General features: G+C 33.0%; 1 protein-coding gene across 1 annotated transcript; it reads left to right on the top strand.

Moving 5' to 3' along the window:
• The first annotated feature begins 3,437 nt into the window (after positions 1-3,437).
• LOC134694782 (uncharacterized) lies at positions 3,438-9,959 on the top strand. The gene is made up of 2 exons (XM_063555834.1): positions 3,438-3,709; positions 8,825-9,959. The coding sequence occupies exon 2, from the start codon at positions 8,842-8,844 to the stop codon at positions 9,583-9,585; it is 744 nt and encodes a 247-aa protein (XP_063411904.1). The 5' UTR covers positions 3,438-3,709; positions 8,825-8,841; the 3' UTR covers positions 9,586-9,959.
• Positions 9,960-16,955: the final 6,996 nt, after the last annotated feature.

Below are 16,955 nucleotides of genomic sequence, written 5' to 3'. Positions count from 1 at the left end.
ATGTACGGCGTACGTCCGTCCGCCGGGCGTCCACATGTCGCACTGTAACTTGAGAACCGCTTATCCATTTCATGAAACTTAACATATATAGCTGTTTCGGAATTTACGGTTTTTATTGAAACCATTTGTATATGCACGCATCTTTGTCGGAATTAAAATAAAAACAAAACACTTATAAATATATATATTTCTTTTGTCTTCGTATATCTTACATAAACATTTTAACAAGCTGACCACACTCTTACTTATAAGTTAGCGCACATCAAAGTCGTGCTCATATGACAAACAATTTTGTTGCGAAAGAAATAAAAGAACAGCAAAATTATTTGTCCTTTTTTATCATTTTAAATAAGAACAACACATTTAATTATAAATATTTCAAGCATAAATATTTTCGATACAATTGTTTTAAATTACTTAAAATAAAAAGATCGTGATTGTTTAATCAGTTGCTATGTTATTTGGCACGTGTCAATCAGTTCATTGATTTTCGGCATATTAAAGAAAAACCGGCACGTGTCTAAATAATGTTGAATATTTCGTTTATTTACGATTATTTTTTTTTGTAAAATTTGAAATTTATGCAATAAATATCATTCTCTAACATGATATATCAAAATAATACATATAACAACACTCCTTCTAGTCCTAAGTAGCATAGTCAAGGCCTGTGTGCACTAAGGACTCCTTAGCAGTGTTTAGACGTACTGAGAAAAAAAACATCCGTCATTCTTTAATAATCATAGAAGGTTAACAACTAGTCTGTTTCCCGGTCGTTATTGAAATTCTTACTTTTTGTATATTCCGAAGGCATACTGAATGTTGTACGGAGGGGACCAACCTAGTTAACAACATACTATTGTGAATTATTTTTTCGGATAATAATCTTTTAGACATACATTAAAAACGGTGTCATTGATAGGCAACCATGAACACAATGAAAAATGAATCCGTGAAAGTGTTCCATGTTTATTCCATTTGAATAAAGTCTTCTTATGATATAACCATATTTTAAACTATTTTATATAAAAAAATAATAATAATAAAAACAAGATTATATATCTTAACTTGTAAATTAAATTTCAAGTTTTGAAAGTTCCTCAAATTTAAAATTATGATGATACATGATATATTTGCCTGATCTTAATATATTTGTTTAATTAAAAATTAAATGATGTCTTCATATAATGTTTATTTATATTCAATTTTCCACAAAACATATTTAGCTTAGTTTAAATGAAATTCAGAATAGAGATTTCAAACACTGTTGAAGAGGATATACATATTCGTGTTAATTTACCTCAATTTAATTTGTTAATTCAAGTTTGACATTTAACATTTTAATCCGCAATCCACATTTACCCGACAATCTTGTATATTGTATTTTCTCAATGAAATAACATTACGTACATGTGACCCGGTGCATTACGTTTGCGCGCATTACCATTACATTTGCGCGCAAAAATCATTACGCTTGCGCGCAGCTTTCCATTACATTTGCGCGCATTTTTTTGGCAAGTAAACTCAGGTAAACTCAGGAAAAATACAGGTAATAATGCTTATTTATCTATTGATTTGTTCAATTATTTATAAGTATCAGTATCCCTTCTGTTAGTCTTAGTATGTTGCCTCTTTGACACATTCCCCATTTCCATTCTTAATGTTATAATAACTTGGGCACATATTTTGAAAGTATTCAATCTGTATTGTTTTAGGGAAAAACAGGTAATAATGCTTATTAATCTATTAATTTGTTCAATTATTTACAAGTATCAGTACCCCTTCCTTTAGTATAAGTCTCATAAGGCAGGGAAAAAAGAGATAAAACCGCAGATTTTTTTCGAAACCAGACACAATTCAATAAGTCAAAGGTGTTTGCAAAATTTTAAGGAAATCCGTGACATAGCCCATTCCTATATTGTAACTTGACCTTAAGCTATAACGGAGTTTTTACTTGCTTTTAGAATTCAATATGAACAGTATATAATTTGAATATTTTTAAAATTAATAATTGATTAATATGAAAATACAAAAAAAATTAAGTTGTTTATAACTTAATATAATTTTTATTTATGTTTTTACCTGAGATTACCTGTAAAATAAATGCGCGCATATGTAATCAAAAGCTGCGCGCAAACGTAAAATATTTTAATCCCCAAATGCGCACAAACGTAGTGCGCCCATGTGACCATCAGAAACTAAGACAAAATATTTATAATGGTATTTATCAAAACTTAAATATTTGAAAATATCTTAGTAGCATATGAATTGGCCAAATAAGCGAAGAACTATAATCTAGCATAGTTCAACCAAGGATTTGTATAGTTTCTTTTAAATAAAATATTGTTGGTGTTTTGGCGACTAAACCAGCAACATTGCCGTTATTAAATAAAAATATAAAACTTTCGCCATCTGATAATGATAGGTTAAAATGTTCATTAAAATGTATAATATTTGTCTTAAAATTACATATAATGGGCATTTTAGAAGGACATGAAGTTCATCTTCAATAGTAGAGCGACAACACATGTCATTTCGTGGACTTCTTTTCTTTAATACTTTCCAGTGTCATTTTTTTAGTGGAGCTACCCCACATCTAAATTTTGCAAAAGCGCTTTTGTTTTTAATTGCCAGAATATTTTTAACAAATAACAGTTGGCCAACAATATATTCTTAAGTCCATTTCGCTCAGTGGAATAGAAATTATAATTTTAACTCTAAGTGTAGACCCAGTCAAGATTCACTGAATAACCACAAAATATTTACAGATGATAAAATATTTACACAAAAAGTCATGAACCTGTATGAACGTTATGTACGATGATGTTAATTAAGTGTTCACAAGAAAGTAAGTATGACTGTAAGTTTTATTTAAGTTGGAACAAATATAGATACTATAACCGTGTGAAAAAAGAGAAGCTTTGGTGAGCTCTATAACCGACTATGACCGTTACAAAATTAGAGATGAACGTTTGACAAATGCACGTTATCTGATATACACAATTATACACGATTGACGAATGCACGATACACAGTTAAGAATGAATGATTGATGAACGCACGATACACGCACGATACACGATTAGAATGAATGATTGATGAGCGCACGATACACGCATGATACACGATTAAGAATACACGATGCACGCACGTTACACGGAAAATACACGGAACGATGAATGATGAACGCACGATTGGCACACGCACGATACACGCACGATGCACGCACGCAACACGCACGATACACGATGAACGCACGGAATATTGGTCAGTTTGAATTTTAGAAGGTCTGTATGTATGAGTGTATGCGAGTGGGAAAGAAAGGCTTTTTATTTTTACTTTATGTGATTACATGCTTGTTATGAGCCTATGATTAGGAAATAAGATATCTTTATCTTATCTTATCTTATCTTATCTTATAGTCTATCATTAAATGCTAATTTTTATTAAAAATGATTTTTTGGCAAACTAGGCGGTACTATGGAAAGCGGCATAACTCTTTGTTCTTATTTGGTAGAAACGCAAATACCAAGTTATTCCTTCCCCTGATCATGTTATATGATCTCAGAAGGCGCTTCAGTTGCAGTTAGAAGTGGCAGGAAAATTTTGGAACTAAAAATTATATTACATTCTGCGTAATTTGTGTTTTAAATAATACGATTATATTGTGACTTGAGAAGAAAAAGGATTATATTCTGTAGTTAATTAGGTAACTTTAATATGTTATCTGACATTGTAATTTATAGGTCCGTAATTTGTCGTAATTTGCATCTACCTGCTTGAGATTTATAGAGTTTAAAGAACATTGTAGTTTAATTTTATTGAAAGGTTTTTCTTGTATTACTTTTCACGGAACGGTTCCTATATAAGTACAAGAAAAAGTATCCAGAGAATATTGTATTAGATCCAGTGAGTGATTTTGGTCAGCTGAAGCGCCAGAAAATAAAATTATAGTTTAATTAGAGAGACTGTATAATTTTACGATGAAAATTGTCGTAGTTGGTAGTTCACACGTTCGTAGATTGGGAACTTTTATTTATGATCGACCTGCATTATATAATTTCAACTTGATGAACTGTGAGGTAAAATGTCTTGGGATCGGCGGCGGAAAAGTTCAAATTCAGATCATGTGCAAACTATTTTGTCTTTCATAGAGAAAAATTGTCCAGAACATGTAATTGTTCACATTAGTGGTAACGATTTGGATATATTAGGAGCCTCAGAAGATACGACAGAGGAATTGGGGTTACGGCTGATTTTATTATCCCAAACATTGACAACCCGATTTGAGATTAAGTCAGTAACACACAATATGCCAACTTCTACCAAGAGAATCGACACGAGTCATTGCATCAAATGTGTATAATGATTTAGTTATTAAGACTGACAGATTTTTGAAAGCACAAATAAAGGACCAACCACATTGTCGTTACTGGAAAATAACAGGGGTGAAAATTCGGATCGCAATAACTATGTTGATGGTGTTCACTTTAACTATGATGTTGGCATGCCAAAATATTTTCGAAATATAAGAGGGTCAATTATTCAAGCTATGAAATAAAGAAAGCTAATAGCAGTTAAGTATTGGACAGGTTTTTATTTATTTATTTGTTTGTTAAAAGCTATATTAAGTTCAAGGGAAATTCCCCATAAACATGCTTGTACAGAACAATGCGATTTAATGTTCGATTTCTTTCAAAACTGGACGTATAATTTGGGTATTATGTGCCAGAAATAGTTTTATGCAACAACATGTATGGTATATATATCATTATAACAGTTTTTATGATAACAACACGTTATATTCCTTGGATACTTTCTCGTGTGGTTGTATCGAATCGGGAACACACATAGGAGCAGAAGATAAATAAACAAACTCATAAACTATACGGCTTGTAATTAAAGTCATGATAGTAACAACACAGCTGCATCATCCATCAATTTTAACGGTCATCCAGACAGTCTGCTAAGGTTCATAAAACAATTAAGATAAAATTATTTAACAACCTTATCCCTAACAAATTAAAACACAGCTGCATATTACATTACTTTTAACGGTCATTCAGACAGTCTGATAGAGTTCATGAAAACAACTAAGAGAAATTTATTTAACAGTCCTTATCATAGCAAATTAGGTGGGCAATTAAATACTGGCAACAGAACTGCGTATATTTACAGAGCTTAAATCTTCTTGCGTTTTGTTATTAGTGTAACATTATACATGTAGACTTTTTCACCAAGAATCATTGTAATTAGAATTCACATATTTATTAGTTAATAGTGCATATGACACATATATAGAATATCATAATTTTTGTTATTTTATTTTTTCCTAAATTTTGTATTGGATACATTGTGTACTTTAGACAGGTGTTATGGCACCTACATGAATTTATAAGGCTCTTTTGATGAGCCACTGAGATAAATAGTGTACTTGGATACATTTATGTACTTAACACAAGCGCATCTGAATCTATGAGGCTCTAGTACATATGGTGCTTTGATGAGCAATGCCCATATGGCATTTATATAGTTTTATTGGGCATACTGTAAAACATGGTATGGTACGATGGTATGGTATGTGGTATGGTATGATGGTATGGTACGAATATCATCATACCATGGTATGCATGAATGGTACCATGGTATGGTATGATGGTATGGTACAAATTACTATACCATGGTACAAATTTTTATACCATGGTATAACTTGATGGTATGAAGCATTATGTAGGGTTTTTCGAAGTAGGAAATTTAGAAAAGTCTTTATGCTTTAGCTATTCTTAAACAGGATTTTATTAATTATCTGTTTGCTTATCTTTCTTTTTTTACCTATTCCAGAACAAACTCTTTTTTTCAATAAGAAACAGGAACAAGAGTATTTGTTGAAAAAATAATGTAAACAAAATATTCATTGGTTAAATTTTTTCAAGACATTTAGAATCAAAACAATTAATTTAGTAAAACTATCATGCTGAAGAAAAACAGTCAAAGTGTGGTTGGTGATAAGAGCCCTCTGTTTAAGTGTTTTAAAAGGAGAATTGAAGGCTAGAAAAGACCCATACAATATGAAACTTTAAAAAGGATTTTGTTATTCTGGGCAGATTTTAGCATATCTTGGGAGAACTTGTAGATTTATATAGAAGTTGTGTTACATTACTTTTCAACTGTATTTAGTTTTGAAATTTTTGTCCGCTCAGACTATTGCGTGGTTTTGTCCGCATAGTATTGGACACTATGCTTTGGTTTTTTTCTGTGTGCACAGTATTGGACATTGTTGCTTATTTTGATGCGGAATGTAATGAAATCCATTTGTGATGTGTGAAAGTGATGTACCGACGAATCTTTGAATGTACATTTTGTAAACTGTATATTATGTAAATATTCCTGAAAAAGCCATTTTGAACAGAGGGGGGGGGGGGGGGGAGGGGTCCATATATCACAAACAAAAATATCCGTTAATACTAAATGAAAACTATGAAAAAAATATATATAAATAAAATTAAATTAAATTAAAACCTTAATTTTCATAAACCATAGATGTAATTACATCTATGCATAAACTTATTGAGCAAGTCTGTATTAAAAATATTCTATCATGGCAGATATAACATGTATAGGGACAATATGTATTCATAATATTCGATGGAACATCAGATGGAATTATATTTTTTTCTTGTCTAGCAAATGATTATAACCCTTTATTAAAGTCTCAACTAAGAAATCTCAAACGAAAAAATGTCGTTCTTAGATGTTGATGTAATTTTAATGCATCTTAAAATAACCATCTCAAGCTTAATTGCCGAAACACTAAAATAGAATGGTTGGATCCTATGGGATGTGTTGTAGCATGGGTGTTTTATTATAACACAATTTTCTTTGTTGTTGTTTATCCTGAATTTCAAGATATAACTGGATGTGATTATATTATTATTATTACATATAGTATACAAAATATTCAAATTTTGCAATTAATAAAAAATTAATGAAATAAAGTTGTTTAATAAAATCTCACATAACAAAAAAAGACACATTCCTTGGTTGATATTGTCAAGGTATTGTGTATATACTTCCTTAATGCACATTGTTTTTACATATAAATAAAGAAAACAAAATACTCTCTACAACATGTGCTATCTATCCATGTATCAACCAACATAGTATTATATTTAGTGACAGTTTAATTTGAAAGTATGGTGTTTTTTAATCCACACAGGAGATGCATTCACCTTTACACGTTTAATTCACATTTTTAGTGGAATTTCTTGGCCATAGATGTAGACAGAATATGCAACTGTTTAAAGTGTCAAATTTCAAAACAATATAAAAGTTGACCATTGACAGAAGATTATGAAAAACTTGGTAATGATAACTACATTATCTAGTTTATAATCATAAGATATGCAGTACTTCACAAAATTTCAAAGAATAATTGACAGCTATTCTACTGCCAGCAAAGCGTCAGAATGGGACATTATATCTATCTATCTTATCATAACTTAGTAGTTATCTGATATGTTTAAATTGAGTTTCTTTTTCTTGTTTTCTGTTCACAGCATAAGGTAAGGGATAGTCTAACTGGTTTGTCTACATCTATTTATTTTGTAAAATTTTATTTTCATAAATAAAACAGATATATGTACATTATGTCAACAAATAAAAAAAATATCATATTTTAGATTTTTCAAAATTTCCTACTTCAAAAAACCATACCATGCTTCATACCATCAAATTATACCATGATATCATAATTTGTACCATGGTATAGTAATTCGTACCATGGTATAGTAATTTGTACCATACCATCATACCATACCATGGTACCATTCATGCATACCATGGTATGATGATATTCGTACCATACCATCATACCATACCACATACCATACCATCGTACCATACCATGTTTTACAGTATGCCGTTTTATTGTGCTTGAGTACATATTTGTATGCATGATGGGTGCCTATAACATTTAGATGAATTCTATGAGGCTCTAGTACATATGGTGCGTTGAGGAGCATGCCCATATGGCATATAGATAGATTTGTTGTGTTTGAGTATTTATTGTATCTTGTTTTGAGGCATATAGCTTTTAGATGAATTTGTGACGCTCTAGTACAAATGGTACTTTATATGTATAGAATATGATTAATTTTTTATTTTATTTTTTCCTAAATTGTGTACTTGGATACATTGTGTACTTTAAACAGGTGTTATGGCACCTACATGAATTTATGAGGCTCTAGTACAAATGGTGCTTTGATGAGCCACTTAGATAAATAGTGTACTTGGATACATTTATGTACTTAACACAAGCGCATCTGAATCTATGAGGCTCTAGTACATATGGTGCTTTGATGAGCAATGCCCATTTGGCATTTATATAGTTTTGTTGTGCTTGAGTACATATTTGTATGCATGATGGGTGCCTATAACATTTAGATGAATTCTATGAGGCTCTAGTACATATGGTGCGTTGAGGAGCATGCCCATATGGCATATAGATAGATTTGTTGTGTTTGAGTACTCATTGTATCTAGTTTTGAGTGCAAATAGCATTTAGATGAATTTGTGACGCTCTAGTAAAAATGGTGCTTTGATGGGCAGTGCTTAGGGTACATATTAATGTCAATTCTGTTGTGGTTAATAAAATATAATATTAAGAATCGGTGCACATGGCACTTAAATGAATTTAAGGGTATAGAGTATATATGGTATAAAAGAGTGCATATGGTATAAATATGTTCAAAATGTTCTTATGGCACTTATTTTGATATGGTAGTTCTATATCATGCATTCAATATATCTTGTGTTCTTTTTCCAGCAACCGTTTTATCAGAAATGCCATCCAAAGAACCAAAAAGATGTAATCGTAAACGGAAAAGCACACAGAGGCTTGGAGAAGTTATTGAAAACCTAGGCAGTTCAGATTTGGGACTGGGTGTATCTATAGACAATTCTGTACCAAGCTCTTCAAATCCAAATATTAATTCCGGCCAGCTGTCAGCTGATAATTCACCTGTACAGTCCAATCCAATTGATCCAAATACGTATAGTGATGACCAAATTCTGAGAATATTGACGGTCGCAACTCCAATTATCACCCAAACAGTAGTTACAATACCCAAAAGCACTGGTGTTATTCAAGGCAGGAATGTAAACTCACCAGATCCAACTTTGATACCAACACACCAAGGTGTTAATTCCATTTGTCCACCAAGGCAAGATACCACTACATGTAATACAACAGAGATGACGACACCATCCCAGTCCCACTCAACAAATATTATTGATAAACAATCATCTGAGAGCAGTCATCCGTCCTGCTCAAATGTGATTAGCAGAAGCGGTCAACAGTGTTTCATGCCAACTGAAGGATCTCCGAGTCAACAGGTGGTGAACCATCTTCTACAGGGCACTCCAAACACAGGTACATGTTCAAACGAGTTAGGAGGCCAGGGTTTATCACGCCCACTGGCTTTGGGTGTGGACCCAAAACTGAAAGCTGATATTTGGTCTAACAAATACATTAATCTGAAGGATTTCTTGAAATCCAAATCCAGAGTTGTTAGTATGTTCCAATAGAGAAAGATGATTGTTTAACATTTGTTAAAAATAGTAGTAGTAAGGCAAAAAATAAATTGAGTCAATGGCACAGTGGCATGTAGCTTTTCGCATTCATGGGGCAATTTATTTTGAAAAATACCCTACTGAATCCCCGAAGCTGATGAAATATGCGACTATCATTGCAAACTTGGCAGAAAAAGCTGGAATTGAGGCTGCATTTTTTTTTTTTATTTTTTTTTTTTTTTTTTTTATGATCAAGCATATAGGTAGTGGAGGGAAGTAGACCCTTTGCACTTACCATGGGATGGTGTAAATGGGGAAATATTCAATGTGGCGTTAGCTATGGGGCTTATTGGGAAAACTAATGCCACGAAACAGCCCTCTCTTACACAAATCCTCACGGCTCTAGCCCCTAAATAGTCCGAGATTACTCTGACGGCCAACGGCTGTTATGCCAGACAAGCTGGGGCCGTGGGACGTCAGAGCTTGTCCCGTATCAAAAAGTGGATATTTGCCCACCCAAAATGGATGCGCTACTTCATCGCTTCTGGAGCCGACTGAGGGCCTTGGAATTATATAAATCGGGCATCAATCTCTTCATTTTTCATTTATCTTTTCATATATTTAAGTTTCACCTACCTGCCAGCCATTATTTTTCTATATTTTAACAGTTTTTAAAGAGACCCGTCGGTTTATGCATTATGCCTTTCATTTTCAAAGATTATCACGTGACCACGAGAAAACAGTGCAAATAACCATAATGTTACTCCTCGTTCATTTACGATGCAAGATACCTAAATGTCCGAGAGCTTCCGATTGTTATCGTGGTCGGCACTAGATGCTTACTACCAATCTCCTGTAAAAGGAGGTGAAAAAACGTGGTTGCTTCTAAATGTTAACACATCGATCTCCTATAAAGGAGGTTAAAAAATATAAATATTTGCATATTTGAGTCTCGAGGCCACGAACTCTCTCGTAACTTGACGTCCATTTGAAAGTGAAAGTCAAAATGCATAAACCGACGGGTCTCTGTAAAAACTGTTAAAATATAGAAAAATAAAGGTTGGCAGGTAGGTGAAACTTACATATATGAAAAGATAAATGAAAAATGAAGAGATTGATGCCCGATTTATATAGTTCTAAGGCCCTCAGTCGGCTCCAGAAGCGATGAAGTAGCGCATCCATTTTTGGTGGGCAAATATCCACTTTTTGATACGGGACAAGCTCTGACGTCCCACGGCCCCAGCTTGTCTGGCATAACAGCCGTTGGACTTCAGAGTAATCTCGGACTAGCCCCTAAACAGAAAAGGATTTGTTATGTTTTCAACAATGAATCAGGCTGCACGGCAAGAACTTGTAGATACGAGCACACCTGCCAGGTTTGCGGTGGAGACCACAGCAGGAGGGATTGCCAACAATCCAAACACGAGAACGCCGATTCGAACTCCACCAATAGAAGGGGGGCCTGATACCAGTCCTTAACATCTGAATCTGTTTTATGTGGTTTGATGTTGTATCTGGGGATCTGGACCTCTGATACGACACAAGGCTGTTCTTTTCATGAAATACGTTGAAGGGTTCATTGTTCTTGCCACTGTGCCATAAACGGGTAATCATGTTTAGATCTAGAAGTGTATTTTCATTACATGTATAAGAGTGTATTAACTTTGTTGACAGTATAGTTAATACTCATTTTTAATTGTATCTATATTGGTAACTGTGATTACGAAATATAATGGGGACATGGGCCTCTTTATTTTCAATCCCTTTTACAGACTTACGGTAATATTTTGTATAGTGTATATGATTATTGTTTTGTTTATGTTTTTGTTGTTTTTGTTTTTGTATTTTCCTTTTTGTTTTTGTTTTTTATTATTTTTTGGATTTGTTTTATTTTGTTCTTGGTATAATTAAGTTGAGATATTTATCAGATATACAATCGTTTGCTACCATTATTTTCAAGGATAATTTAACACATAATAAACTAAAGTATTTAGGTTAGCAATCATGGTCATGCAATTTTATGACATATTTTCCAATTTCTCAGAGAAATTATAAAACTAACAGTAAGGAATCATCCCCTTCTGTCATTGCAGCTGACGATGGAGTGAACTCTGGTCGACCTGTTGTCATAAAATTTAAGGAATCTCGTAAAGATGGTGATTAAATTTACGCACTGTAATAAACTATGCGGGTAATGATGTTATCTTTCAAGAATTTAAACTAAGCAGTCAAAATTTTATCACAGATAAAAAAAAAAAGATTTTTAACTGGATCAAAAAAAAAAAAAAAAAAAAAAATATAGATATACGAATAATAATAAAAATAAATAAGATAAAATAAAATTAGAATTTTCAATGTAAAAAATATGTATAAATTTGGCTTTGGTTGCCATGGGGACAGGGGCCTCCGGCAGCCATTATCATTTTTTTTTAGGTTCTTTTAATTCGTTATAATCATGGGATAGTTATCGTTTAGTTTATAGAATGAATACTCTTAGATAGAAGTAGCTTTATTCAGATTTGTGATTTCATTTTTGATATTTTTGTTTTTCCTATTTTTGGTAGTTAGGACTCTGGTTTTTTTTTAGAATTTTTTTTATCACTGGCTTGGATGGGGGATATTGTTACAAGGAAGGCTTTGGGTAACAATATTGTGGCGAATGTAACCCCATCTTTGATGGGATGGGTCAATAAGGTTTTGTCATTATAACCATATATGTTGTTTATAAATATGATTTATTGATTTCATTATACATGTTTTTCATTGTGTTGCTTCTTCGTCATTTTAATAATAAATGACAGTTTTCAATTCTTAAATATTTGTTTGTTTGTCATTCTTTCATCCCATCAAACAGAGCAAGCCTGTGTTGACAAAAATGATACTAGTAGAATGGATCTAAAGCTATGTTCTAATAAATTTGATGTGCATGGGACTTAGGGAACAGTCATTATTTATCAGCTGAGGGGGTCGGTTCAAATTTTCACATCAAACATTTTTGTTGGCACCCCCCCCCCCCTAATTTTTATGAACCACATAATGACCCCCCTTAAAATGATGTTTCATAAGTATGACCCCCCTACTAAAAAAAAATCCCTATTAATTAACAGAGGGCAAATAACTATGGGAAGAATGTGGACATTGACACTATCTGTTACCGAGTATGCATGGCAGAAAGAAATTTTCCCTGATTGCAGTCATTTTCTTTGATTTTGTACTGATTTTTTATATTAAATTCTACAATTATAAGTTCCTCTGGTATCTTCCGTCCCTCTTTTCTATTATTTAGTATAAGTAGCTTGAACTTATCAATTTGATAAAGATAATTCAGTTTGACTGTATGTTAGCAGTCATTAATAACTGATATTCTCTAACTATTTTCAAATATTTTTATTGGATACAGCAAAAAAACTATAAGGTAATTGTATATTCCCTTGATGTTCATCATGGCCTTCAATGTTCTTTAAATTTATTTTGAAGCTGATGGAACTGATTTTGGTTAATATTTTTCAGTTTAATTCTACTTTGAATAAAACAGCCTGAATGCATGAAATATCACATCGACTTTTTTTCAGATTTTTTTTTCTTGAAACACGAATTTCTGACACATGCAAGAAGAAAAAAAGACAAAATATTTAAAGCATTCAAATGAAAAAAATATAGATCGCAATTTAACTCGAAGGTTCGTGTACAGAATGAAGGAAAATGTCTCAATACATATAATGCCTTTATTGAAATTTTAAAGTTTTATAAATGTTTGCTGGATTTTAATTTTCTTATCATATAGTTCTAGGGAGTGCAACTTATGGTTCTGATCCGTCCTGCTTCAAATATGAATATACAGTAACATTATTTTGGAGCTTATATTTATATATATACGTATATATAGGTTTATTATTATAAGAACATTCAATTTCATTTCAATGTGGAAATGTTTTACAAAATCCCTGAGTGTACTGTTTTTTGTTTGTGAATGCCATGCTACCAAACAAAATTAAAGGCCCTTACTTGAATCATTAAATATTCTTTATCTTAATAGATAACTTTGTAATAATTTAATAAATTAATAATATCTATATAATTCCCTTATCAAATGATGTTCAACTGCATGTTCAGAAACTTTTCATGTTTTATTCAGTTGTTAATCTTATGAATTGGTTGTAAATTTTCACATCCTATGAATAATGAACCATAACAAATGAGTGATTAGATACACTACAAATGAGAGATTGGGCATCCTGCTTGTGCTATCAAAGATTTTAAAATGACAGAAATCATCAAAGAGATTGCACACTTACTTACAATATCGTCAACAATTTATATACTTGACAGACATAAAAACTTTCATTGTGTGACCCCTCCAGTAAAACAAAAATTTTGATGCCCCCCCCCCCCCCCCCCCCCAGCTGTGTGATTTTTTTTGGTAATGACACGGCCCCTAAAATGCACCGATCCCCTCAGCTGATAAATAATGACTGTTACCTTATCAGTAAAAAATAGACATGGAAATTCTCACCGGTAATAAGTAATATGTTTATCATCACCTCACAAATTTCGTGTTGTAAACAAGATATAGGCTATATGATTGAATAGAGAATACGACATTCACGAGTTAAAAAAGACAAAGAAGCAATTTTTATCCAAATGTTTGGTTGGTATATTTCACCCAACAAAATTAAGGGAAGTGAGGGGTTTCAAATCAACCAAAGGCTAATAATGAGTCTGAAATGACATCGAAGTTAATTATCATGATTGACGGCCGACAAATTGAGACATAAAGGCCACATCCACCAGACTGGTTGCAGTCTGGTGGCTTGAAAAAGTATTCAATATATCAGTTCGAGACGTGCAAATTATTGCCACAAAATAAAATATGCCCGTTTTTATTCATCATGTTCATTGCATGCTTAATATTGAATCTTGTTGGAAATTTTCTGTTTCTGAAAGCAAAAATGTGGACAAAATTATTGTTTTCAATCCGGTATGGGCTTTGCTCATTGTTGAAGACCGTACGGTGACCTATAGTTGTTAATGTTTGTGTCATTTCAGTTTGGTCTTTTGTGGATAGTTGTCTCATGGGCAATCATACCACATCTTCTTTTTTATAATGTATGTATGTACTCGAGATTCCGCCAATTTTGACGCACCCCTTGATTGACTGCAAGGGTACAGCGATTCCATGTACACTCCCTAAGGATTAATGGTAATGTTTCCTTCACAATATTATCCCACCACCAGAACAATTCCCACCCAACACCGCCCAAGGGAGCGCATAGGACACCTGGAAATGAGACAACTATCCACAAAAGACAAAATGACAAAGACATTAACAACTATAGGTCACCGTACGGCCTTCAACAATGAGCAAAGCCATACCGCATAATCAGTTATAAAAGACCCCGATAAGACAATGTAAAACAATTCAAACGAGAAAACTAACGGCCTTATTTATGTAAAAAAATGAACGAAAAAACAAATATGTAACAAATAAACAAACGCCGCAACCACTGAATAGAAGTACAGGCTCATGACTTGGGACAGGCACATACATGAATAATGTGGCGGGGTTAACAGGGGCGGATCAAGTCATTTTAAAAAAGGGGGTTCCCAACCCAGGATAAAGGGGGGGTTCCAACTATATGTCCCTACTCAAATGCATTAATCCGGAAAAAGGGGGATCCGCCACTGGGCTTAACATGTTAGCGGGTTTGCAACCCTCCCCTAACCTGGGACAGTGGTATAACAGTACAACATAAGAACGCCGGACTATAAAAATCAGTTGAAAAAGGCTTAACTCATCAGATGGACAAATATAAAAGTTAAACATGTTTTCGTAGGTGTTTAATATTGATGCGGTACTTTTTTGGCATGAGAGTATAAACTAATAGTCTATATATATAGAGTATTACTTTCTGCATGTGTGGTGGAATAATGAAATAGAAGTCATTCTTGCTCAATCCTATGTCATCCTCAGCAAAAGCAATGTGTTACTGTAATTTAAATATTACAATGACTGAGTGACGTTTTTTTCGATGCACTGGTCAACTCCACCATAGCGAATCACAGACACATGACCATGCAGTAGATTATAGCGAAACATATCTTCATAATTAAAAGAATGATCAAGAATTGTCGCATAAAAATAAGGCACTGGCTACGGTTACATGGAAATGTAACAATAATAAAATAAATAATAAAAAATATTATTGTTACATTGGAGACTAAATGCATGGTACGTTGGGTACGGACCTGTATAATTACGAATGCAACCATTATTATTGAGGCTACGGTTTCATAGCGTTATTGTTACACGAAAAACAGTAATGTACGATTGGACTAGTAATATGCAAGAGACAGAAATCATTTAATAAAATCTACTTCATAACAGGACAAATTCCAATACATGAATAGATTTAGACATTGTATTAACAATCAATTTGCCAAATGCAGAAAATATCACTCAACTATTTAGCGGAGTTCATAGAGGAAACCGTGGAACCGTTTAAGGGGACAATTTGATACATTTTTTTTTTTTTTTTTTATTATTTTTTAACTTTTCGATCAATAACCTGATTAACCATTTTTTTAATTTTCACTGTAAACATTGATTATTTAATATTCTTAAACGCCACCTACAATATCTAAGAACAAAGGAGAAACTACATTTGTGATAATAGTTTTACAAGAGAGGATAATTTACAAGAGTGATTACCCTGTCATCACGACAAAGATTGAATATTGTAATATCATAGTAATATGTACTATTAATATATAACAAGTTGCTTTTTTTTAATAGTCAATAAGTGTACCTAAGATTTTTTTTTAAGATGATTCTTCTTTCAACTGAATTGTAAATTACATCTCAGTGTTTTCATTATCATGTGTGTGGAGGACATCTCAGTGCTTTCATTATCATGTGTGTGGAGGACATCTCAGTGTTTTCATTATCATGTATGTGGAGGACATCTCAGTGCTTTCATTATCATGTGTGTGGAGGACATCTCAGTGTTTTCATTATCATGTGTGTGGAGGACATCTCAGTGTTTTCATTATCATGTGTGTGGAGGACATCTCAGTGCTTTCATTATCATGTGTGTGGAGGACATCTCAGTGTTTTCATTATCATGTGTGTGGAGGACATCTCAGTGCTTTCATTATCATGTGTGTGAAGGACATCTCAGTGTTTTCATTATCATGTGTGTGGAGGACATCTCAGTGCTTTCATTATCATGTGTGTGGAGGACATCTCAGTGTTTTCATTATAGCATGTGTGCGGAGGACATCTCAGTGCTTTCATTATCATGTGTGTGAAGGACATCTCAGTGTTTTCATTATCATGTGTGTGGAGGACATCTCAGTGCTTTCATTATCATGTGTGTGGAGGACAT

This window comes from Mytilus trossulus, chromosome 13 (assembly GCF_036588685.1).
Source record: "Mytilus trossulus isolate FHL-02 chromosome 13, PNRI_Mtr1.1.1.hap1, whole genome shotgun sequence".
NCBI lineage: Eukaryota > Metazoa > Mollusca > Bivalvia > Mytilida > Mytilidae > Mytilus > Mytilus trossulus.
Note: the sequence above shows the minus strand (reverse complement) of the source record. Positions and strands in the feature narration are given on the sequence as shown.